Source organism: Zalophus californianus, chromosome 6, assembly GCF_009762305.2.
Source record: "Zalophus californianus isolate mZalCal1 chromosome 6, mZalCal1.pri.v2, whole genome shotgun sequence".
Classification (NCBI taxonomy): Eukaryota; Metazoa; Chordata; class Mammalia; order Carnivora; family Otariidae; genus Zalophus; species Zalophus californianus.
This window is the reverse complement of record NC_045600.1, coordinates 26,556,351-26,582,506: the sequence shown is the minus strand read 5'-3', so window position 1 is coordinate 26,582,506 and position 26,156 is coordinate 26,556,351. Positions and strand designations below refer to the sequence as shown.

The 26,156-nt window shown below is 40.0% G+C and overlaps 1 protein-coding gene across 1 annotated transcript in view; it reads right to left on the bottom strand.

Annotated features, from left to right (window-relative positions):
- Positions 1–4,634: 4,634 nt before the first annotated feature.
- The window catches only part of TMED10 (transmembrane p24 trafficking protein 10), a 35,138-nt gene continuing 13,616 nt past the window's right edge, over positions 4,635–26,156 (bottom strand). Inside the window, exons 2-5 of the mRNA XM_027570770.2 lie at positions 19,384–19,495; positions 16,253–16,326; positions 8,167–8,293; positions 4,635–7,768 (exon numbers count right to left, since the gene is read on the bottom strand). Of these exons, the coding sequence (XP_027426571.1) occupies positions 7,647–7,768; positions 8,167–8,293; positions 16,253–16,326; positions 19,384–19,495 (435 nt within the window). The 3' untranslated portion in view covers positions 4,635–7,646. The remainder of the gene's footprint in view (positions 7,769–8,166; positions 8,294–16,252; positions 16,327–19,383; positions 19,496–26,156) is intronic.

Genomic DNA, 26,156 nt, shown 5'->3' with positions numbered 1-26,156 from the left:
CAACTCTCCTGACACTCATTTTCCAGATTGGACATTTTCCTTTCGTATATCTTTCCAAATCTTTGACCGTCTCATCTCAGGCAACATTCTTTGAGTACTAGGTGCCAGTGTATTTGAGGGTGGGAAAGCTACAATAAGACTCTCCTTACCAGCAAGTCACTAAGAGAATTGTAATACAGTGAAAAAAACCTGTTCCATCAGCTACTGACCTTGGGCAACTTTACATCTCCAAGCTTCTTTTTAAATCTGTAAAGCTGTAGGAATATGACCAACGTCACAGAGATAACAGCTAACTTTTATTAAGTGTTATGTTCCTGACACTATGCTAAAGGTTTTTCCTTGAGTCATCCCACTTAATCCTCATATTATTCTCATTCTACAGAAGGAACTGAGATAACCTAGGTTAAGTAACCTGCTCAGTGTTACACAGCTACTAAGGGGAGATGGGAGTCAAACCCAGTAATCTGGATCCACATCATTCAGAGACCATGTTTTGGGACTAAGAGAAAGCCATGTGGCTGAAAGCCAGGGTGTATGTGGGGTAGAAGCAAGAGAAGACAGGGCCTCAACTGTTGTGTTTGGCTTTCCTGTGGGGGGAAAAATTATTCAAGATTTTTAAGCAGGGGAGTATATTATTAGTGATTGTATGTCCTAATTTGCTGGGGAAGTCCCAGTTCATGCCTTTCCCCCAGGCATAACTAACAGAGCTTTATTTTGCTCAAGTCTGGCTCAGACAATAAACAATACAGTCACTTTACATAAGACCAAAGTTATATTTTACAAAGAACTCTGATAAAAATGTGGAGGACAAAGAACCAGAGGCAGGGAGACCAGTTAAGAGGCAATTTATATTCTAAGAAGGGAAGAGGCACTGAAGTATTTATCAGTGTGAGTAGAAAGGAAGTTCAGATTTGAGAAATCCATCTGAAGAACATTTTTTTAAAACTTTTTAAAAAAGATTTTATTTATTTATGGGGCACCTGGGTGGCTCAGTCATTAAGCATCTGCCTTCGGCTTGGGTCCTGATCCCGGGGTCCTGGGATCTAGCCCCACATCGGGCTCCCTGCTTGGCAGGAGGCCTTCTCCCTCTCCCGCGCCCCCTTGCTTGTGTTCCTGCTCTATCTCTCTGTGTCAAATAAATAAATAAAATCTTTAAAAAAAGAAAAAGGTTTTATTTATTTACCTGAGAAAGAGAAAGCACAAGTGGGGTAGGGGGGAGAGGGAGAAGCAGTCTCCCCGCTGAGCAGGGAGCCCGATGCAGGGCTTGATTCCAGGACCCCGGGGATCATGACCTGAGCCCAAGGCAGACGCTTAACAGACTGAGCCACCCAGGCGCCCCCCATCTGAGGAACATTTAGAACTTTGTGATCAGTTGGGATGTGGTTGATGAGGTAAATGTGAGTCCAGGAGATTGCCTTCGTGATTTTTAATGAGGTGGATAGTGATAGCAAGGAGGGGATAAAGATACCTGGTAGAATGGGTTAGGGGAGTTGTGAAGGATGAGTTCACACTCCTATGACCTCTCTACAGCTCATCAACTGACCCTTGTAAAGTATGATATCCTACACTCTGCATAACATTCCACGTTGGCTCTGAATTGGAGAGCACAAGCGGACTTCTGTCTCCCTTGATCTGGATCTAATACTTCTACTAGTGTACTAGCCTTTATAATGATGGTCTGCTTATACCATACTTGTACTTTACGAAGCCTCTTTTCCACATCCAAAGCAATCCAAAGTAACGCAGCTCTCCCACTAGATCACATCACTTGTTTGCAATGCTTATCTGTAAAATACTGATGTCTTGTTATGTTCTTTATTGACTATCTCCATTCATTAGAATGTAAACTTCACAAGAGCCTGGATTTTGTACTCATTTACAACTATGTATCAGTGCCTAGAAAAGTACTTGATATTATAGGCTTAAAAATTATTTGATGAATAAACATCAGGTTATTATCACCTATGTATAGAACATTGTTAAAACCTAAATGCAAGCCCGATTGATAACTCCCATCATATTTTATTTTGTTGGTTTCATTCCAGTATGCCAGATTAGATATTTTTACATTTTTCAATTAATTCATTCAACAAACACTGAGTACCAACTTGTGCCAGGTGCTGGGTTACAGCAGAAAACAAAATAACGTGGTTCCTACTCTCATGGAGCTTACAGTCCGTGTAACAAATCAGTGCTATAATAAGTATAAGCTTCTAGAAAGGAATTTAGGAGGGTCATCTTTCCAAGCCAACTTGCTGGGTTGGTGAAGTGTTCCTGGAAATATGCGCAAAATGTTAAGTCAGTGTTGGCTAAACAAAGTAGGGAGATCATTCTGGATAGAGGCCATTTCATCTACCTCTGCCTATTCATTACAAGGCACTTTGAGGATAGGTATTACTTCTTATTTATCTGAGTCTTCTCCAGAGTTTAGCTCAGCATATTAAAAAGAATATATGTTCAATAAATTTTTTTTTCAGTTAAAAGAATGGAAAAAATAATTACTTAAATTCAAAAGTAAATAGGTTTCAGCCACAGCTTATTCATTTTTTTCTGGCATCTTTGCCATGAGGAATGATAGTTTTCTGTAGCTTGGTTAGCCTAATATTATAAATTGTTTTAGTTATAATGCATAGATACAAGCTTAACAGACAAATGTCCTGTTCTCTCAGAGAATACAGAACAGAAACACTCATGCTCAGTTCTTCATTATACTGGATATATATGAAACATCTGGCCTTTGAATGTTCAAGTCCAGAAATACTGAACATTCTAAAAGTATAACTGATTTCAAAATGCCTTTGGACACAAATGGATATTTCCATGTTATATTTTAACAAGTAAATAGTTAGGATGCTATATAGCAGAAGTTCCCAGTTGTGAATGGCAGATCCCTGGGGCCATAGAGTCACTGTAAAGATTAAAAAATCTACCAAAGTACCAAGCAAAGTCTGTACCTTCACTTTCCAGTATGGTAGCCTCTAGCTACATGCAGCTATTAAACACTTGAATTGTGGCTAGTCTGAATGGAGATGTGTTGTAGCTGTAAAATGCACACTGGACTTCGAAGACTTTATATGGGGGTAAAAAAGTAAAATATTCGTGGGGTGCCTGGGTGGCTCAGTCGGTTGGGTGTCTGACTTCAGCTTGGGTCATGGTCTCGGGGTCCTGGATCCAGCCCCATGTGAGGCTCCCTGCTCAGCAGGGAGCCTGCTTCTCCCTCTGCCCCTCCCACTGCTTGTGCTCTCTCTCGCTCTCTCTCTCATAAATAAAATCTTAAAAAAAAGTAAAATAGTCATTAATCATTTTTATATTGTGACTACATGTTGAAATGCTATTTTGGATATGTAAGACTCTATTATTAAAACTGATTTCACCTGTTTCTTTTTACTTTATTGTGGTACTAGAAAATTTAAAACTACACATGGGGTTTATGTTATGTGGGATACCACTACAGCAGACTGAATAATAATATGCAGAACACATACTACCACTTAACAAGTATATGATACTGTTGAGACTACTAAGTTCATTTAAAAGTTTTGCTGAACTCATTCATTGTTTATGTTCTCTAAAAGTAAATCATCAGTGAAAATTAAGACAATTAAAAAAAATTTTTTTAAAGATTTTATTTGACAGAGAGAGAGACAGCGAGAGAGAGAACACAAGAAGGGGGAGTGGGAAAGGGAGAAGCAGACTCCCCGCTGAGCAGGGAGCCTGATGCGGGGCTCGATCCCAGGACCCCGGGATCATGACCTGAGCCAAAGGCAGACGCCTGATGACTGAGCCACCCAGGTGCCCCAAGACATTTTTGATATTAAATATACTCAATTTGTGAATCCCTACTTTATAGACTTTATAGAGTCACTGACAAATTTTGTTTTTGGGGGGAATGGAGGTTGAGGATAAATAAGATGCCAGCCTGTGAATATGCAAAGCACTTCAGGTTGACTCTTGGAAAGGAGCTTTATGGAAAATGTTCAACTGTAAGTAAAAGGAAGGAGAAAATGGCCCTAACCTGCTGGGTTGGGTTTTAAAGATCTTATTTATTTTTCAACAGAGAGAGAGAGACAGCGAAAGAGGGAACACAAGCAGGGAGAGTGGGAGAGGGAGAAGCAGGCTTTCCGCTGGGCAGGGAGCCCGATGTGGGATTCGATCCCAGGACCCTGGGATCATGACCTGAGCTGAAAGCAGACGCTTAACGACTGAGTCACCCAGGCACCCATGGGTTGGGTTTTATATAGATGTGATGGGCAAAAAAACAAGTCCTGAAAGGTTCTGAATTGGGAGGGAAATTTTAAGAACGGAGGGTAAGGGAGAGGACACTCTAGGACTAATTCCAATAGCAGTTTCCAAAAGAAGCTACAGAAAATGCTTGGCTTACATAACCCTATTTTGCCTTTCTGAAGGTGTTAATTATTATGATTATATTTATATACACATACAGCTTACATACTTACAAAATATAATAAAATTGTATTAGCTCAAATAAACTTTATCCATCTGCAGTAAATTACATACAACCTTTTCTCTAATTTATCATGGATAATTTGCCATACTTTAAAACTGAAGACTATGGAAGAATTATTGCCAATTCAGACAAAGAGGAACAGAGGAACAGAAAAATACACCTAAAATGGTTTCTGCTAGCATTTATTTGAGAAAATTTACACAAAAAATCCCCAATCCAACATTTACAAGTGAATCTGTAGAAATCCCACATGCCTCTTTCCATTAAACAAACAGAAAAATGGCTTATGACAGGAGTTTATGACAATGATATAACAGCACTTAAACTGTATCATTCCTATCTATATTATATAAACTGTGTTGAAAAGGCTCAAAATGGAGGAAAGCAGATAAAATCCCCATTTTTAAAGCTGATCTACTCTTGCACTAGCCTTCTATCAAAGACAAATAATTTTTACTTATTCGATAAAATCAAGGTGTAATTATCAATGAACTTTAAACTGAAAGCACAAATGTCTGAGTTGGTATTTTTGGCATGAAAGTAAAAGGGAAGGACGTGGAAAAAATCCCAGTTTCACAAAGTCACATTCAGGAACAAAAAAACATCATCATAAAATAAAATATTCTCCTATCTTTTTCTTTGCCATTTTGTCAAAACAGAAGAATATAACCAAGTTATACTTGACAAAGAACTGTCATTGCTTCTGAAAAAGGGGAAAGGCACCAGTCAGAAATATGAAAGAGTTTCTTATTAGGCTAATGGTACAGAACAAAATTTGACCTTTAGACCCGTAAAAATGGATCTGACCCACAAATTTGGTTATTCTCTTCCCTACTGGGATGTATCCTCTGTCATCTACTATATGTAATACCACAGGTGGATATTCTCAACATCCACTGTCCTTACGTTGAGGATTTGGTCGCCAGTCTCAGAAGCCGTACCTATCAATTCCTACCAGCAGATGGCAATGTTGCACAAATTAATGAAAGAACCACTCTGCCACATCCGAGGAATTCACACAAGGAGAGGGGGGAGGGACGGCTTTGGGGTTCAGAGTAGCTGGAACATTAACAGAACAGCCTGAGATTTTAACAACATAACTCAACTCCCTGTTCTACTTTTGTACTTTACCCTGGTCATCACAGCAGTGTTCTCTGTTAATTCTAATACACTGCTTCTTAACTGCAAGCTATATGCCCTAAGTCCTCTAATTCTTGCCGCTGCACTTAGACAAAGCCCTGTAACAGTCAGCAGGGGTTAAAAGAGATTACAGAAAGGACAGACTCCAATCCACTTTCCTGGGCGAAATGGAGTAATTTTCAAGTGACAGTATTTTTCCTAACTGTTCACAAACAGTCATTTGTATCCATACCTTTGCTTACTTAATGGCCTTTAGGCACCTTATATTCCCACAGCAATTCTTGGCATTGCTTTTGCAACATGCATTTTCAAGTACTTACTCTATTCATAATCCTCCCAGATGTGTTTTTTTTTGTACCCCATATGTCTTAATCTGCTAGATGGAACACATAAAAAGGACAGGAATTAAGTCAGTGACTGGCCACATAAGAAGAGTTGGTAAATTTTACCTATATTTTCCTTGCTAGAAGTTATATTAAAGATTCAAGCAACCACAATATCTGACAAAGGACTTGCATCTAGGATAAATAAGGAACTCTCGAAACTTAGTAGAAAAAACAAGCTAATTAGAAAGTGGGCAAAAAGGAGAGGAATAGACACTTCACTGAGGAAGATATAGAGATGATAAATAAGCACAGGAAAAGATGTTCAGCATCATTTGCCATTAGGAAAATGCAAATTAAAACCATAATGAGGCATTACTAGACACACCTATGAGAATGACTAAAATAAAAAATAACAATAGCAGGTACTGGTGAGGATTCGGAGAAATTGGATTGGTCACACGTTGCTGGTGGGAAGGTAAAATGGCAGTCACTCCGGGAAAAGAGTAGGGTGGTTTCTTACAAAAATAAACGCGTGCTTATCATACAACCCAGCAATTGCCCTCTTGGGCATTTATCCCAGAGAAATGAGAATTTATGTTCACATAAAAACCTGTACATCCATGTTCACAGCAGCTTTAGTAGAAATGGCCAAAAACTGACAATGACCCCAATGTCCTTCAATGGGGGAATGTTTAAACAAACTGTGGTACATCCATACCATGAAATACTACTGAGCAATAAAAAGAAGCAAGCTCTTGATAACATGCAACAACATGGATGGATTTTGAGGGAATTATGCTGAGTTTTAAAAGCCAATCTCAAAAAAGGTTACATACTATATGATTCCATTTATAAAACATTCTTGAAATGACAAAAGTAGAGATGGAGAACAGATTAGTGGTTGCCAGAAATTGGGACTTTGGGGAAAAGAAGGGAGGTGGCTGTGGTTATAAAAAGGTAGTAGTACAGGGATACGAGAATTGAGACTGTTCTGCATCTTGCGGTGGTGATCACACAAATCTACACCTGATAAAACTGCACAGAACTAAACACACATAAATACACAAAAGAGGGTCAGGCAGTTGAGCACAAATATTTTAATTCTCTAAAATGAAGTCCTCTTTAAGAGTTATGTACAGTTCAATGCTCATTTCTATGGGGTGTCCCATCTATCACCCTTTTAAGAGACATAAATTTATGAAAGGATATTACCAGAAGCTATCTAAACATTTCAGCTAAGGGTCAAGAGAAAGTGAAGTGTGTTTTCACAAAGAAATCCAAAGGCAACAATCAGAATGAAACAAGTTCAACATGGTCATACAAACCTTGGTAAAGGAACTCAAGTGGAAGCCCAAGCTGGTGAGCGAGCAGGAAAAGGAAAGAAAACATGGTTCAAACAGATCACAGGAGGAAACCCAGTACAAATGCTGACTTTGGCATTATCTAGGTAACCCCTATTTTTTGTCATAGGTGACTCTAATAATAGTCCTATTGTTGCAAAACCAGTCCAAATGCTACCAAGTTAAAAAAAAGTCCCTCATTGACTTGTTGGGTATAGGTGGTAACCCCTGTCCTCCCACACCAAAGAGATCAGTTCTGGCAAGAAAGCTTCAGTGTGCCTTGACGGTGCTGTTAGTAGGACGCCTTAGGTCAGACACGTCCCAGTGATGTTCAGCTGGCTGAGATACAAGGTGGGAGGAGACTGGGCCTTATTACTCAATCAACTTCTTGGCCTTGAAGAAGCGACGCAGGTAGAAGACCTGCCAGGTGGCTAGTCCAATGAGGCAGAACATTGAAAAGATGCTGAAGTACAGGACCCGAGTGTTTGTTGACTCTAAAAAACAAAAGTGTTATAAGGCAATGAAATGAGGCTCAGCAGGCTATACAGTGGCCAGGGGGAAAAGGCAATTAATAAACTTCTGTCAGTCCCTAGGCCTGACAGTAGGATTTTGGATTGTTTTTTCTTAAAAGTTCACTGTTCTATATATAAATGTTAAAAATTACAAAGATTAGTACTATCAGTTTGATACACAATAAGCTGAGAATATAGTCAACTGCCTATCACAGAAATTTCTATTCCCTTGAATATCTAACAAAGCTCATTTACCCGGAGAAACAACAACACTGAAGATAGTGATCATCCCATCATCCCATTCCACTAACCCCTTTTGGCAAAACTGAGACAAGAGCTCCGTCTCCTTTATGAAGAAACAAGCGCTGCCTTCCCCTCACCATTGGTATCTCGCATCTCCTCCTCTCGCTTCTTCATGTAGGCAAAATCATTAACGATGGATTCTGAAAGGTCTTCTAAGCGTCGGAGCTCCACTTCTAAAGGTTTGAGCTTCTCAACCTTGGCAATCTGGAAAAGAAAGGAATTATGAACCTACTCCTTGAAAAAAACTGCTCTGGTCTAGAACACAAGGCAACAGATGAGTCTTTTAAAAGTTTCACCAAACCCAGAGCACCTGACTGGCTCAGTTGATAGAGCATGTGACTCTTTATCTCAGGGTTGCAGGTCTGGGCCCCACATTGGGCGTAGAGATTGCCTAAAAATAAAATCTTAAAAAAAAAAAAAAAAAGTTTCACCAAACTTAAAACCTCTTCTATTATCACTCTAACATATTCTAAAATCTGGGCTTCGGCCCTTCCCCCACAAACTGTTCGTGTGTTTCCATCTCAGAATTTTTTGATACTTTAATTTTGATTAAAACCTCCTTGGAATTAAAAATAAATAAATAAAAAAAATAAAACCTCCTTGAAGTACTGTAATATGGTAGACTATAAAGTAAAATATGTTATTTTCCTAAGATTTCTGGTTTTATTTTATTTATTTTTAAGATTTTATTTATTTATTTGACAGAGAAAGAGACACAGCGAGAGCAGGAACACAAGCAGGGGGAGTGGGAGAGGGAGAAGCAGGCCTCCAGTGGAGCAGGGAGCCTGATGTGGGACTTGATCCCAGGACCCCAGGATCATGGCCCGAGCCGAAGGCAGACGCTTAATGACTGAGCCACCCAGGCGCCCCTAGATTTCTGATTTTAATAAAGCACTTTACTTTGCCCTTCTATTCACATCCAAGAAAGAAACAATATTATCAGCATAATAAGTGTTACAGTCATAGTCAGACGTGATTTTAAAAGAAAACCCTCTAAATTCCCAATACACAATGCACAGGAATGAGGGAGTATATATGACTGTAACATTAAGATAATAACTCAAACTATAAAATTAGAGAGTTCTGCTTTGCTCCTTTAAATCCCACAACAGCTTTAGGGTTTATATCAAGAACCCAGATGAAGCCTAGCTTTGCTAAAACCAAAACAAAACAAACCACTACATTTTTTGTGTTTAGAATTACATAGCCAATTACCAAAAGAACTCTTCAAGGACTTCCTTGTATGCTAAGGAATGAAGGATGTGAGAAAGAAATGAACTGTTTTCCTTTCTCAACCCAGACCACTGTGAAACCTCCAAGAGTGTCTAGTACCTAAAGGCAGATATGACAAAAGCAAAGATTTCATTGTTCTATTTCTGTTTTTTCCTATCAATCTTATATTATGATGTACTTTTAAAATGAGGATAAACCACCAGAGTTTTCTAGATCTTAGAACTCATATACCAGTTGCTATTAAGTTTTTCCTTAAGAATTCATCAAAAATTCTTTTTCTAAGGAGTGCCTGCTGGCTCAGTCGGTTACACATCTGCCTTCGGCTCAGGTCATGATCCTGGAGCCCCGCATCGGGCTCCCTGCTCAGTGGGGAGCCTGCTTCTCCCTTTCCCTCTGCCCCCCTGCTCGTGCTCTCTATCTCAAATAAATAAAATCTTTAAAAAAAATTCTTTTTCTATATCTGCCTCTTTACTCTCTATTTACTGAATGTTCTCTATAGAACGCCCTACTTTTTCTTCTCTTTTGTCCAATTCACCTTCTTTGTTCTTTTCCAGCTAATGTTAACAGCAGTTAATGTGGGATGAATAGGAAGAGTTTAAGAGTGTTCTTATGTTCTCTTTGCTCATCTATATTCCTCACTGAACACATGAAATTATTTAAAATAAAAGTTATTCGGGGCGCCTGGGTGGCTCAGATGGTTAAGCATCTGCCTTCGGCTCAGGTCGTGATCTCCAGGTCCTGGGATGGAGCCCCACGTCGGGCTGCCAGCTTAGCGGGGAGTCTGCTTCTCCCTCTCCCTCTGCCTCTCCCCCTGCTTGTGCTCTGCCTCTCTCTCTCAAATGAATAAATAAAATCTTTAAAAAAATAAATAAATAAATAAAAGTTACTTAAAATAAAACTAGAAATTGCTGTTAGGATGGGGATATAAAAAGTAAGTTTATATTTAAATAAGGTACATAAAATGTGATGAATTTGCAATGTTTTCTTTCACTGGATGTATATTTTCCTTTTTTTTTAAAGATTTATTTATTTGAAAGAGAGAGAGAATGAGAGAGAGAGAGAGCACATGAGAGGGGGGAGGGTCAGAGGGAGAAGCAGACTCCCCGCTGAGCAGGAAGCCCGATGCGGGACTCGATCCCGGGACTCCAGAATCATCACCTGAGCTGAAGGCAGTCGCTTAACCAACGGAGCGACCCAGGCGTCCCGGATGTATATTTTCTTACATTTGTAAAATGTTGGCTGGAGTTAATGGCATGACTGACAGCTACAAACAGAATGAAGCTAACTGACTGTAACATTTAATTAATGGTTAGTTAATGCATTTAGCTAACTCTCCTAGCTTAATGCCCAAATGCCAAATTTTGTCATTAATCTAGAATATATACCTGTTGATTGATTTCGTATAGAGCCACAGAGCAAAGAAATTCCCCAGGGAAAAGATATCACAACAAGACATATATAATAAGCTCAAATTTAGTCTGTTTAACATTTTCCCTCCTGGTTTATACTTTCATCTCCAAAGCTTCCTGAATGAGATAGTATAAAAGCAATGGCATGAAACTTCTTTAGCGATAAATGATTTAAGGCTCTCTAAATAGCAACTTGCAAAAAAACCTGGAAGTGAAACTATGGCCATGCCCCTGCCAGCTGAAAATATATTTTTTAAGATTTTATTTGACTGAGAGAAAGACAGAGAGCAAGCACAAGCAGGGGGAGCCACAGAGGGAGAAGTAGGCTTCTCGCTGAGCAGGGAGCCTCACTCGGGGCTCAATCCCAGAACCCTGGGATCCATATATCCATATATGTGTATGTATCCATAATGTGTATGTATTTTATACCTTATAATCTTACTTAATCCTCATAACCCTATATAAGGTGAATATTATTATCCCTAAATTTTTCAGATCAGGAAATTAAGATTCAAAGTATTAAATAACTTGCCCAAGTTCTCAGAGCTTGGTGGAGTGGAGATTGGAATCCAAGTCTGAGTTTATATTTTATTCTGAAGGTACTAAAACGTTGATGAAGGAAACTAATAGACTACACTTTTTTTTTTTTCTGGATCAAAGGTGAAATTATCAAGCTATATTAGGCCACAAGGATCTGGGTAAGTTGTCCAGTTTATTAGTCAAACTTCCCTGGTTTCATACTGCTCTTATTCTAATTTTTACAGACTAACAGAGTAAAAATTTTAAGCAAATTATCATCACTATTCTCATGAAGACCCTCTTCGCTTGCCCAGGACTAAGTATTCAATGAGTTTATTACCAAGACTTTTATCATAGTCAGTACAAAAAGGTAACAAGAACAACTGTATCAAAATCCCAATGACTGTTGTTCTGCTCTTCTGAACATCTGATTTAATGTTCACAATGTCTGTACGAATGTGAAATTAGGGGCGCCTGGGTGGTTCAGTTGTTAGGCATTTGCTTTCAGCTCAGGTCATGATCCCAGGGTCCTGGGATCGAGCCCCGCCTCGGGCTGCCTGCTCCACAGGAAGCCTGCTTCTCCCTCTCCCACTCCCCCTTCTTGTGTTCTCTCTCTCCCTGTGTCTCTCTCTGTCAAATAAATAAACAAAATCTTAAAAAAAAAAAAATCAGGCCATTATTCCAGTCTACTTCTCTCTTCTCAGGCTGGAAGGATGACACGTATTTTGCCAACAGCTTGATAAAAGCAAAGCCTACTTGACAATGTTATGTACCATAGGTTCTCCACTAGAGGGTAGCATTCCCCCTGTAAGCTGCATTTTAGCCATTCACTCAAGACTCTTAGAGCTACAAGGGACTGCATTTTACAAATGAAACTGAAGATTCCATAGTTATCAAGTCCTTTGGGTGGAAGACCAGGACTAGCAGAACCATGGTCTCTTGAATCCCTACCCAAGGTCACCAAAGCATTTATTCAGCATCAGAACTGCAAAGCTCTGCCGCTGTAAAATGCAAGCAAAACCGTACCTCTGACTGCCAAAAGCATATCCACTCAGTGTACCCAACCCCTACCTATCTTTCAAGCCTTAACCATGAAGCTTTAACAACTTCTGTCCACACCGACTCCCTCTTTCCTAAAGTCCTACAGCACTTAGACTATGCCACATAATTAACAATCATACATTGTCATATTCACATTGTTTTGATTTTTATCCTTTTTCCCCACACTAGTTTGGCCCTTGAACTCAAAGAAATTAATACAATGTAAACTTTGTATAGCATACCCATTCAATGCCTTCTTCAGAGGAGCCAACTTTCTCATATGAGATAATAAGTGTTGTTGGTCCCCTGAAGCAAGGCTTCCTTAGAGCACTCTGTACCTACTTTCACCCACTGCCCAGGAGAAAGTCCTCCCTACCACACTGTCACTCTCATCTGTGGTGGGAGGGACTGCTTGGAAAAGCTACAAGTCAGAAAGCCTTTCCCTGCACATGTACGACACCTCAAAAAAACTGTGAAATTACCCTTCTTAAGCCATATCCAAATCTTCCACCCCCCTCCCAGTGATGATTTAAACCTAGAATTCAGAGTCATATGTAACTGCATCTAGGAATCGTTTTAACTCTGAAAAACTGCTTCTTAAAACATACATGTGAAACTGACCTCTAGAGAATCGCTAGACTGTTTTCCTTGGTAGAGCACTGAGACTTAAGAGAAGCTTCTTGTGGTAAGCCAAATTCAGTCAAATTGCTGTTACCTCCACACTCCCCCCCATAGCCCCCCCAAATTTTAGAAGCACAGCAGTAACAGTGGAGATCATCTAGTCTACACAATCAAGATAAAGAAGGCAGACCTACAGCCAAGGACAAGTTTACGTGTGTGGGGAGGTATGTGAATCACAAGCCTCTTCATAGAAGCTCAAAAGGTCAAGAATGTACCAAAATAAGGCCAAATAATACTGCCAATCTTAGGGGCTATATGAAATTTAGCATGATTCTATTTACTCTGTTATAGTCAGTTTCCAGAAAGGGTAGGAGAAGGAAGCCAAAATCTACTGAACTAACCAAACTATGTGTCAGGTGCCTTGCCCGTTATTTCATTTAACTCATGTCGAGAAAGGATTTTGGATCTAGTATGCAGAACCAGAGTTCCTCCTTCCTGAGGGCATTCAAAAAAGTAGAACTTTTGGAAAGTCTTAAGCTGTTGTTCCAACAAGGGCAACTGTGTTTCTGGTATACATGTTGATAGCAAATGACATACTAATAGAACCCACAGGCACAACAGGATTTTTATTGTACTGAAAATGCTAACATCCATATCAAGAAGGGACATATACAGGCCAAGTCTGAGGATGTGTCAGACAGCTCCTTCTTCGTGGGACAGTTACTGCCTTCATTTCCACAACTGCAGGATCAGACAATCCACACAAGCAGCTGCTCTAGTACCACAGACCACAAAAAAGATGCCCCGCCCTCCCACCACGGGCAAAAGACAGTGGTGAAAGGTCCTTAAAATTCAACAGAGGGAATCAAAAGTGCTTTATTTCTGAGGACATAAGCATTCCGAACTCTTTAAAGCATTCAAACTACAAGACTCTATGCTTCTTTACAACAGGACAACCATTCTAGCTTCTAAATATCATCTTACATTTGTATTGTTTACATAGCAATTCCACATGCACTAATGAAGTAAATCCTCTCTAACAATTTAGTAGGCATTGTAGTACTCTGCCCAGCTACTGAAACACTGACTACTATTCAATTTTACAAGACCACAAGGGATTTCAGAATCATGAAGCCCACAACTGTGAGGGAGATACTCTGGATGTGAAAAAACTTGAAGAAAATGTGCCACCTCCTCAAAGCCAAATGCTTATGCCAAGAGGCCCAAATCCTCTGGAGATAAAAGCTCTCTATTACCTCAAAGACCTGAAATTAAATGCCTCAAAACCTCTACATACGCTCAGTGCTCTCTGGTAATTAACCAGAAAACAAGTGCTTCTATTATTTACGTTCTTGTCACAGGCATTTGCTGAGAGACAAATAACAGCTATTTCTAAGCAAGATTCAAGGGAGCCTAGCCATTGACTGAGGAAAGGGCTGCCTTTGGCCTGTGTTGAAACCACTTCTCCTCTGTCTCAGTTTGCTCTGCCTTTTTGGGGGAGGGGGTGGTAGGGTTGGTGGTAAGATCACCAAAGAGAGTAGCAGCAGGAGTTCCTTGGTTAAGAAACAGAATTTGGAGCTGTGTTGTAACCATGTGCGTAACGACATGCTTAGGACGTGCCAGACTTCCAAAGCAGGAAGCAGGCAAAGGAAGTGCTGTGGTTTCCTTTCTGCTAGGGATTCCCCTCGTAGGTTAAGCGAAAGGTCAGGAAAGATAAAGGCCCTTCCCCAATGTCAACAAAGTCCAAGGATGGTAGAAATTCCAGGAGGAATAGTTCTAACATGCTCTGTGACAGAGATGTCCACATCATTTTCTGTATAAACTCACAATAATGCCCTCTGTTTTAGAGTGAAAAATGATGTCTAATGTCTAATCAAATGCCTTATTACGTAATAAATGGCAGCCATCATAGCAGGAGGAAAGAGTTACAACAGGTAAAATTTCTATTTTAACAATGCATGCTGGCTTAGAGAGTGGTCTCAAGTTGAGGATACTGCAGCAGTTATCGAAAACTGAAAATCACCTTACCTATTTTTCTACCTCAGAATAACTGCAACATTTTTCTCTTTTCTACCTTAAAATAGCATTTTAACATACATTACCTTATTTAAATACAATTAAGATTCTTCTCAACCATCAAAGTTTAAAAGGATTATTTCAATTTACTCTTCAGTTCATCAAGTAAAGAGACCCTCTTGCTCTCTTTTAAAAAACCAGCTTAGGGGTGCCTGGGTGGCTCAGTCAGTTAAGCGGCTGCCTTCGGCTCGGGTCATGATCCCAGGGTCCTGGGATCGAGCCCCGCATCGGGCTCCCTGCTCGGCTGGGAGCCTGCTTCTCCCTCTTCCTCTGCCTCTCCCCCTGCTTGTGAACTCTCTCTCTCTTTCTCTGTCAAATAAATAAATAAAATCTTTAAAAAAAAAAAAAAAACCAGCTTAGACACAGAAACAAACAATTCAAAGTCTCTACCAGGAACTGTCTTCCATTCACTACCTCTACCATATCCCTCGCTCTTGTTGATCACCTACAAATAACTCAGTCTGGTGTTATTCTACTGGATATCTGAACTAAGAAACAGAGGAAAGACTTAAAGAGCTGCAATTGTTGTACGACTACTTCCTGTTGCAGAATTAGCCGGTCACTTCCACTCTTCTTCCATTTTAGGACATTTCCTTCCCAGGTCCTGACCAAAGATGGAGCAACTTTCTGTGGGTCCATCAGTCCTAGAAAATTCTCTTAAATCACTTAAATCACCTTTCCTTTATTTTGTTTACATTCTTTAAAAACCATTTACATTTCCTGTCCCCCACCTCTTCTTCATACCTTCAGGTACTGTTGTAAAAAGCCTCTGATCTGGGTAAGAATACTCTTACCTTTCTGTAAAGATCAATCCTCCAGTCTTGAATAGTTCTTGTGGTTTTGGGTTTTTTTTTTGTAAGATCTTATTTATTTGAAGGAGCGAAAGAGAAAGTACACATATAAGCAGGGGGAGGAGGAGAGGGAGAGGGAGAAGCAGACTCCCCACTGAGCAGGGAGCCCAACATGGGGCTCGATCCCAGGACCCTGAGATCATGACCTGAGTCGAAGGCAGATGCTTAACCAACTGAGCCATCATACACACTAACATGTCTATGGGATAGCTGGTTCAGTCATTTGGCCGAAGGCACAGCCAGAATTATTGTTCAAGACTGTTAACACAACTTTTTGTATCAATAAGATTGTAGCTGCTTGTCACATGACTGCTGAGAAAAAAGCCTTCTGGGCAAAGCACAGCCAGTTGGCCTGACTAGGTCATAGAAACCTCCTAGCACAGCACACTACCGGCTGTTACAGCAGGACATACCTCTTCATAATTTTTCGCCTCCACTCCATGCTTCATGTCTAGAATCACGAGTTGATCAGGTATCCGCCCTGTTCCTGAGAAAGAAATCAAAAGATTCATTGTGTAGAATATTTAAAATTCCGGGAAATCACCCACCCACCCTCTCCCTAACCCCTACCCTCTCAATAGAGGGAAATAGCCACAACTCCTCCCCCTACTCAGCTGCAGAAAATTCCTGGCTCTGGCTAAAATCACAAGCATTCCAGACAAAGCCTCTATCTGTGTGGGATGCCGGAAAGCAATGAGAACATGCTGCTGGCAAACATCTCTGAGCAGGCAGGACACAAAACACTGCAGCTGGTACTACAGAGGGACAGAACAGCAGAAGAGACAACATACAGGCTTACTGGATTAGGAAATAACACTCAAGTCAAAACAGTATAAAACTGAGTGGCATATAGACCAATCGGTAGTGGGCACCAACTAAGATTAAAAAGGTACATTTCTACATCTGAAAAGGGTGCCCTGTCAAATTTTGGAAAAAAAAAAAAGGATTATTGGGTATACACTAAGCTTGGATTTACGTAATATAAACATGAGTACTGAAAACAACACAGGATTTAGCTAATATTCCACTTTAATTCAAACATTTTGGTCAATGTAAGGCCATTTCAGTAGGTTAATAAAATGTTATAGGACCCACAAAACACTTAAAAGAAAAGAAAGAAAACACCTCTAAAGAAGGGTACAGTTTTCAGGGGTGCTACTCAGAAAGAGAAATGCCTATTTGGGATAGTAGGGCCAACAGAGCTAGGCTTGTATCAGAAAAGGTAACTGATTCAGCTTGATCAAAAAAGAATTTAACGTTAAATCAAGTAGGAGAGAGAGAAAGACTCAACAGTCCCAGAAAATTGCTCAGCCCCAATTTACCTATTTATGAAATAAAAAACTGCCTGCATGGGGGACACCTGAGTGGCTCAGTCGGTTAAGTGTCTGCCTTTGGCTCAGGTCATGATCTCAGGGTCCTGGGATCAAGTCCCACATCAGGCTCCTTGCTCAGTGGGGAGCTTGCTGCTTCTCCCTCTGCCTGCTGCTCCCCCTGCTTCTGCTCTCCCTGACAAATAAATAAATAAATAAATAAATAACTGCATACATGGAATTAGGAGTTTAGGGAAACAGTGCCACTTAAGCATTGGAGTTCTTCAAAGTACAAGCCAGAGAGAATGGTATTACACTCCCCGCTGCCTGAACACTGGAGGTTTCTGAAATGGACTGAAGTCAATTCAGTAACTACTCAGTGAGAACTCACTAGGTGACTAAATTACAATCTCTGCCTTCAAATAATTCAGCGGGGAACTAAGACAAACATTCATAACAGCTACGATGAAAATACAAAGCAGTAAAAACTTTGAGAGAAAAAAACCAGTTCAAATAATCCCAGCTATGGAGTAAAGGTTACCGAAGGGAAGGGTTAACTTGTGGACAGACTTCACTAAAGAGAGAGCACCTGAAGGCAAGGACAAAGTACTCTAGGCAAAGGGCACAGCACAGGCAAAGGCTCAAATACTGAAATGAGTACAGCATGTTTAAAAGACAGTAAAGACAGTAACGACCGCCTGGGTGGCTCGGTCGGTCGTTAAGCGTCTGCCTTCGGCTCAGGTCATGATCCCAGGGTCCTGGGATCGAGCCCCACGTCGGGCTCCCTGCTCCGTGGGAAGCCTGCTTCTCCCTCCCCCACTCCCCCTGCTTGTGTTTCCTCTCTCACTGTCTCTCTCTGTCAAATAAATAAATAAAATCTTTAAAAAAAAATAAAAGATTAGAGTTCAGATTTGTGTGGTGACAGATACAGAAGATATTTTGAAAGAAGTATCAGTATAATTTGATGATAGGCTGAAAAAGGCAAAAATAATTTCAAAATGTGAGCCCAAGTAACTGGAAGGATAGTGGTAACACTGATAAGAGAGGGGAATTAGTCTGAAAGGGAGGCTTGTGAACACAGTCTTAGACATCTTGGTTTTGAAGTGCACAACCATGTGGAAATGTCTAGAATATAGCTGAGACATCCTGGAACTGGAACTGGCACTGGTGGGAGCAGAGAGAAGGATATCTTGAAATATCATGGCCATGAAATCACCATTAAAATCCTTTAATTTTTTATTTTTAATCTATTAGTCCATTTACTTCTGGCAAACTCCCTTAGGTTTTAGGCTGAACTGACCAACTTTAGATCAAGGGAGTCAATTCTTGATTAACTATCAAAAGCAGCTGGTTCATCTGCCATTCCTGGGCATCTACTGGTATTGTTGGCAAAGGTGCTTGCTCTTCTTCTAGGATCCTATATTTTGAACATTCTACAAACGTAAAACTGCCAGGAGTCCTTTTGCTTCTACACAGAGGAAGCCGGAGACTAAAATTAAATGGAGGCAAGGAATGGAAACACTGAGAGAGATAGAGTTCCAAAGATACCATAAAAACCCCAAGATGCAGCTATGCCTGAGGTCAGCGCCATGTTGCAAACTTCCCAGTTCAGAGAGTCAAATGATCTATCCCTTCTTTTTCTTTAAGGCAGTTTGAGTTTTTATGTCCTGCAGTCCAAAAGAGTCCCAAATAATGTAACAAGTATAAATGCATTAACCTTTTAGAGTCTAGTGTCCTTTAAACTAATGAATAGGGAGTAAAAAGGAAACTGCCGTTTCTCCCATTACTGAGCACAGAAACCATCAAGTAATCAGACTAAAGGGTACTATGGGGTCTTGACCTTGAGATGCACAGAAGAATCCACAGCAAGACAGAACAAGGAAAGTGCTCTGGAGACCAAAAATATTTCTAACTTTGCCATATATTGTTTGTCAGACAGACCTTATTTCTAAGTCCCGAGAAAACATGTCACTAGCATATATATAAATGCACTATTTTCCAGCATCTATATGAAATTCAACTCTATCATTCAAGCCAAATAGGTCACAGCATTTAAGAAATGCCTACTCCTGTACATGAAGAACTCAGCTGATTAGCCAACTTTCACTTATATGTGTGAAAGACATATAAACAATGTAGTTACCATTTCCTCTTCCTAATAGCCCAAGAGAGAAAGTTCAAGCTCTAACTTGAGAGGAGACACTTAATTCAGGGGAAACACTCCGATTACTTACCCTTGCTCTCAAAACACACTTCAAACATGTCATAATCTTCAGTGGTAAAGGCAAATTTCCCCTTGGTTGCATCTTCCTTGGAGTACAGAATATGACCAGCAGAATCTGTGATCTAAAATAAAAAGTAAGTAAGAACAGGAAGCAAATAACACTGGGGAAGAGAACTTAGAGAAACTGGAGAATGGAAAGAAACACTGTCTATAGAAGACAGTTGATATTTCTCATTATGATGACTATGTTCAGTCCATTCTTAAAGACAGGAATTGGATTAGAAGATGAAACTCAGATACAGCAAATTTCATTCATTCAAACAGTATCCACACTAAAGGCTAAAATATGTCACTGCTGGGGCACCTGGGTGGCTCAGTCGTTAAGCGTCTGCCTTCAGCTCAGGTTATGGTCCCAGGGCCCTGGGATCGAGCCCCCGCATCGGGCTCCCTGCTCAGCAGAAGCCTGCTTCTCCCCTCCCCCACTCCCCCTGCTTGTGTTCCCTCTCTTGCTGTGTCTCTCTCTGTCAAATAAATAAAATCTTTAAAAATAAATAAATAAATAGAATATGTCGCTGCTATGAAATGTCTTACCATACCAAAAAGGCAATACAGTTGATACAAACTGGGCTTATTAGCAAAAGTTTGCTATATAAAATGTACACCAGTATCATTACCTAGAAAGGGAGAGGTCACAAAAATGAAGTGGACAATTACCAGAAGAATGTACTACAAAAAGGAGAAAGACACATAAGAACACATCTCTTCTGTAAAACAAATCTTGACGGGGTGGAGGTAGGAGCAAAGAATGGAAATGGGACACCTGATGCAAAAAGAGAAGGAAAAAGGACATGCGTGGAGAAGAAAATCTGGAAGATCTATTCCTGCAAATTTCACATCAATTATGTCAATGGTCAAATGGGGTGGCAGAGGAGGCATGGGGAATGAGCAAGAAATTTGTTCTAAAAAAGACATCCTTGGCTTCCACCAGTGATAATTTCTTTCTTCTAGGTTGTTAGCTTTAGTTCTCCAAACTGAAACTGCTCCATTTGTAGAGAATGGCCTGTAAGCACAGATGAAGTGGCATACACTGGTAAGTGAAGGGTCATATTTAAAACAAGGGAATGACACAGTAATATGACACACTGGATTGCAACTTCTTTTCTAGGGTTCATGGTTGTCCTAGCAGAAGGCACATTTCATTATTTAAGACAGGAAGCTACTTGCAATGTGGAACACAAAACTAGTAGCTTCCTTATATTAAACTAGATGTTCTAATGCTCTGTCAAACAAGATTCATTTATAGGTGCAATTTTAAATACGGAAACTGAGCAGCACACAAGTCTATGCATTTAAAGCACTTTAATAAAACTAGTTTTTTCCTGAGTAGTAAGACTTCTTTATACTTTTATTTTTCTTTCAATTTTCTACAAAGGCATGTATCACTTATGGTCAGAAATAAAGGTATTTCATTTTGAGGAAAAATATAGTAACTAAAGAATAGTTTTCACTGCTAGACTAATTTGAAATAAGGGGTAATTAAAAAACGTTTTATGGCACATCTTCTAAATTCCCTAAAAGTAATAGTAATATTAATCAAGTATATTCTGCCATGAATGATGTCGATCCTTCATTAATTTGTCAATGCTTAGATCTGTGCTAGTCACTGGGGATACAGGGATATGTAAAATAGTTCCTGTCTTCGAAGAGCTTAAAAGTCTAAATGAGACGAATAAGAAATGAGATCTCACTGTAATGTTAAAAGTGCAGTACTAGAGGAAAGCACAGGTGCCATGGGATATGGAGGTTCGGGGAGTGTACCGTGGAGGTGACACGTGAGTCCTAAAGGATGAGCTGCAATTAAGGGAAAAATAGGGGTATAAAAACATTCGGGGCAGAAGAAAAGGCAAATATGCACACCTAGGGTCCAGAAAAAAACAAAACAAAAATATAGTAGTACCATAATACTATTAATATTTATTGAGCACTTACTAAAGGTTGAGTACTATGCCAAGTGCTTTATATGCATTTTAAAATTTAGTCTTTATTATAACGCTATAGGTAAGAACTATTATTTCTCTTATGTTCCATAGCAGGAAACTGAAACACAGAGAGGTTAACTGGCTAGAGAGGTACTGGCCAGATCATGTAGAAATGCAAACCATGCTAGGGAATTTAAACTTCATTTGGTACAAAGTGGAAAGGCAATGAAGAATTTGAAACAAGAGAGTGATGTGATTCAGTTAGCAATTTAGAAAGATGAATCTGATAATACTGTGAAGACAAGTCCCTCGAGAGGGACAATACTAGTGATAAGAAGATGGATTAGGACACTATTCCAGTACTCCAGGTTAGTAATGATGAGGACTTTGAGTATGAGGAGAAGGGGACAAATTTGAGGGATTTTAAGGAGGGGGAGCCCATAGGACAAAACCAAAAAGTAAATGCCCACAAGGATCAAGTGAGCAATGTAACTAAATCTAATGGGCCAGTGTAGGTTCACAAGGTTGTGGACAATTTGGCAAAGTGAAAAGATGTGCCTGCCTCAAGAGAGAAACCAATGAGTGCCATGTCACGCTGGGTTTTCAGAGCATCCAATTTTTCAAAAGAAGCTAGACATTTTAAGTTTTATTTGAAATCTCCTAAGTTTAAGGGCACCTGGGTGGCTTAGTCAGTTAAGTGTCTGCCTTCGGCTCAGGTCGTGATTTCAGGGTCCTGGGATCGAGTCCCACGTCGGGCTCCACGCTCAGTGGGGAGTCTGCTTCTCCCTCTCCAACCCTCCCCCCTGCTCATGCTCTCTCGCTTTCTCTCTCAAATGAATAAATAAAAAAATCTTTAAAAAAAAATGAAATCTCCTAAATTTTAAATCCTCACAGCCAAACCCAATATACGAAAAACTATCTCAAGGCCAAACAAAAGAGGTCTATAGAACCAAGTTCTTTGGGGCCACCAACTTCTGACCTCTGCATTAAGAAGAAAGCTGACCAAAATCACATAAAAGGGGGTGCCTGGGTGGCTCAGTCAGTTACCCATCTGCCTTCGGCTCAGGTCATATCAGGTCATGATACAAAGGTCCTGGGATCGAACCCCGTGTCAGGCTCCCTGCTCAGTGGGGAGCCTGCTTCTCCCTCTCCCTCTACTCCTCCCCGCTCTGCTTGTACACACTCTCTCTCAAATAAATAAATAAAATCTTAAAAAAAAATCCCATAAAAGTATTGCTTGGTAGCACTGAGGTCTCAGCTGAGATTATAGACTACAGATTTCTAGTGGCAACACTCAGCAGCCAAGATGCGGGAACAAAGAAAAAATTATTAAGTGATTTAGGCTTGAGGTTCTGCAACTGAGTGGTTTGGAAGGATAAAGGGATTAAGGAATTATGCTAGTAACTTTATATATAATATTTATTTAATCTTCACAATTCCAGAGAGGCCTGTCTTATTAACCCCATTTTACTGATGAGAAAACTTAGTATTTTGCCCATCATCACAGAGTTAATAAATTGTGTGGATTTGAAGTAGTCTAAAATCCATGTTCTTCCGACATTCCATGTTGCCTCCCCACAAAAGGAATGTCTGAAAGAATGGGTTGCACAGAAGCCAAGAAAGACTAGCAGAATGTGATGGATTCTTTGGGTCAGTGCAAGTAAGAGCGCCTGAAGAGTCCTCTCAAGTGGGACACTGCATTGTTCAGGCTGCCATTCTCCACCGTGGAGGGGTTAGCAGGCACTCACAAGGGAGAGGCCCTGAAGTCAGCAATAACTAAATAATCTGCAAGGGGGAAGGAATATTTAGCCCTAAAGATTCCTAAAGGCTCTTGTTCATGTGAAACTTCTTCTGAATTAAAAGAAAAGGCTTAAGAACAGACTTCTTTAGAACCCTGAACACACACATATTATAGGGCAAAAAGTCTGGGAACTAATCAAATTTCAAAGTAATATGTAGTCACCAGTATGGTGTCACTCTTCCTTTATTCAGAATCTGTTCACCAATCAGATACTCACACATCTCCACTCCCTAGCCCCCAAAAACACAACAACAATTCTTAAGAGCAAGGAGGAAGTTCAGAAAGGTAGACTGCAGGAATAACATACTTTCACATTCCAAGCTGACCTAAGAACTCTAACTTTGATTTAGCTCCTATGAATAAAGTTGCAGAAAATGTAGAACTTCTCCAAGGCATATTTGGATAAAAATAAGCTTCCAGATTTGCTCACACTAGTTTAATTCTTTAAAAAAAAAAAAAAAAAAAAAAAAAAGATTTTATTTTTTATTTTTATTTTTTTCCCTGCCCCTAAAAAGATTTTAAGTATTCACTACACCCAAGGTGGGGCTCGAACTTACAACCCCAAGATCAAGAGTCACATATGCTCTATCGTCTGAGCCAGCCAGGTGCCCCTAATTTAATCCATAAGGCAGAAGGAAAGGATTACAGGTTATTAGAAATGTTTACTGTAAATGAAACCAGTAGAGGACAGCAGGGAATGGTATCAAGAATACAGCACTGAAGAGTCATCAAAGATGTCATCATCTCCACAGTCAGGCAAGGACCTGGGAAAAACCACCTGGGGCACCTGGGTGGCTCAGCGGGTTGAGCATATGACTCTCAGTTTCAGCTCAGGTCTTGGTCTCAGGGCTGTGGGATCAAGCCCTGCGATGGACTCCACACTTAGCCGGAAGTCTTCCTGGGATTCTCTCCCTCTCCCCCTCTCACTCTGCCCCTCCCCATGCTCCTGCATGTGCCTGCACTCTCTCAAATAGATACATAGAGAGATAGATAAAAAATTTTTAAATATTTTATGTATTTATTTGACAGAGACAGAGAGAGAGCAAGCAAGCACAAGCAGGGGGAGCCACAGGCAGAGGGAGAGGGAGAAGCAGCTTCCCCGCCGAGCAGGGAGCCCAATGCAGGGCTCGATCCCAGGACCCCAGGATCATGACCTGAGCCGAAGGCAGACTGAGCCACCCAGGCGCCCCTAGATAAAAATTTTTCAAAATTTACTAATTTAAGGACAGGAGCCTCTCTAGATGACAACAAAAGCCTAGATTTAAGTCAGAAAAGTCTTATTAAGGGGCACCTGGCTAACTCAGTCAGTGGAGTGTGCGACTCTTGATCTCAGGATTATGGGTTTGAGCCTCACATTAGGTGTCACAGACATCACTTAAAAACTAAAAAATCTTGGGGTGCCTGGGTGGCCCTGTCATTAAGTGTCTGCCTTCGGCTCAGGTCATGATCCCAGGGCCCTGGGATCAAGCCCCGCACTGGGCTCCCTGCTCAGCGGGAAGCCTGCTTCTCCCTCTCCCACTCCCCCTGCTTGTGTTCCTTCTCTCACTTTGTCTCTCTCTGTCAAAAAAATAAATAAGATCTTAAATAAAATAAAATTAAAATTAAAAACAAATCTTTAAACATAGAAAACTCTTATTAAGGCATTAGCAAAATCCTCCAATGAACACTTTGCAAAATAATACAGAAGTCTGCCATGTTTTTCTGAAAGACTCTGGTACTCAGAAGGGGTAAAAATTGTTTAAATTATCCCTTGCTGCATTGCACTGAGTAACTACAATTATGGTAGAATCACTTGCTTTGGTGAAGTAACATCTGAAAGATGACATCTGAAAGAAAATGTATTAAAGATTCATCCAGGGCAAAGACTCAAATGCTTTACAAGAGGCTGAAGGCAAAGGACCCATCACTGCCAACACCTTTTATTAGCATGAAATTTACTCCCCAAAAGTGTGTGATAATGCCACAATTCCCTAAGGGCCTTCACATTTCTATATTCCCCATGACCTTCAGTTGACACAACTATATGAGGGTTGTTTATCCAGATATCTGGAAATCCAGGCAGGCAACATGACAACTTAACTTTCATTTTAGGCTCCTAAGAACTGCTGGGCATTCTGAGATCCTAGAATTTTTCTAAGAATCAGTAGGTTTCCCATGTAGTTCATAACTTTGCAGCTATTTAGGAGGTAAGTCATTGATCTTTGTGTGTGTGTGACCCAAGCCACTGATCTAAAAAAAAAAAAAAAAAAAAAAAAAATCATATGCACTAACCCCAACATAATTACATAAATCAGCAGGTAGCTAAAATTAAAAAGTAGAAAACTGAGCCAAGCTCATGACTAGCCAGAGCTGGCAAAATCTAAAAGGTTGAAATGATGGTTTTAAATTTCCTCTAATAAAAATGTTCTAATTACAGATCACCTTAAAAGATCATCTGGTTTCTCAAGAATTGAGAGATTCAATTTTTTCTTCTTAAATTCTACTAAAGTACTTTGGTATTATGATAAATAACCGCCACTTTTACCTCCTGTAACAGCAAGTCCTTAAAAGAGTACTTATTTCTCTTTAAACAATAAACACTTGTGATATTTATTATAAAGTTCTTAATTAAACAAAAGTAATATGAAAACCATTAAAATTTGCTCATATGACATCAAGGAATAAGAAGTAATACAGATTTGTTCTAGATAACACCTTCTGAAAAGCAAACCAAAGTTCACAACTTAGTAAGGAAAAAGTGTTAACTGTATAAGCAGAGTAGCTGATGTCAAGAATATGTGAATACTCACACTGAAACTGTCAAATAAGTGAAAATGCAGGTCACTGGGAAAATAAACTCATTTAGAATTGGATTCTCTTGACCATTCTAGGCAGCAGCCAGAAAACAGGTTCTTGAGTAGGTCCTGCTCCCATTTCTTCTGTTAAACAGTCAGGATAATACCCTGCCTTCTTGAAAAGGATCTTTAAGAAGCTTAGGCCAAGGGCTCCTGAGTGGCTCAGTTG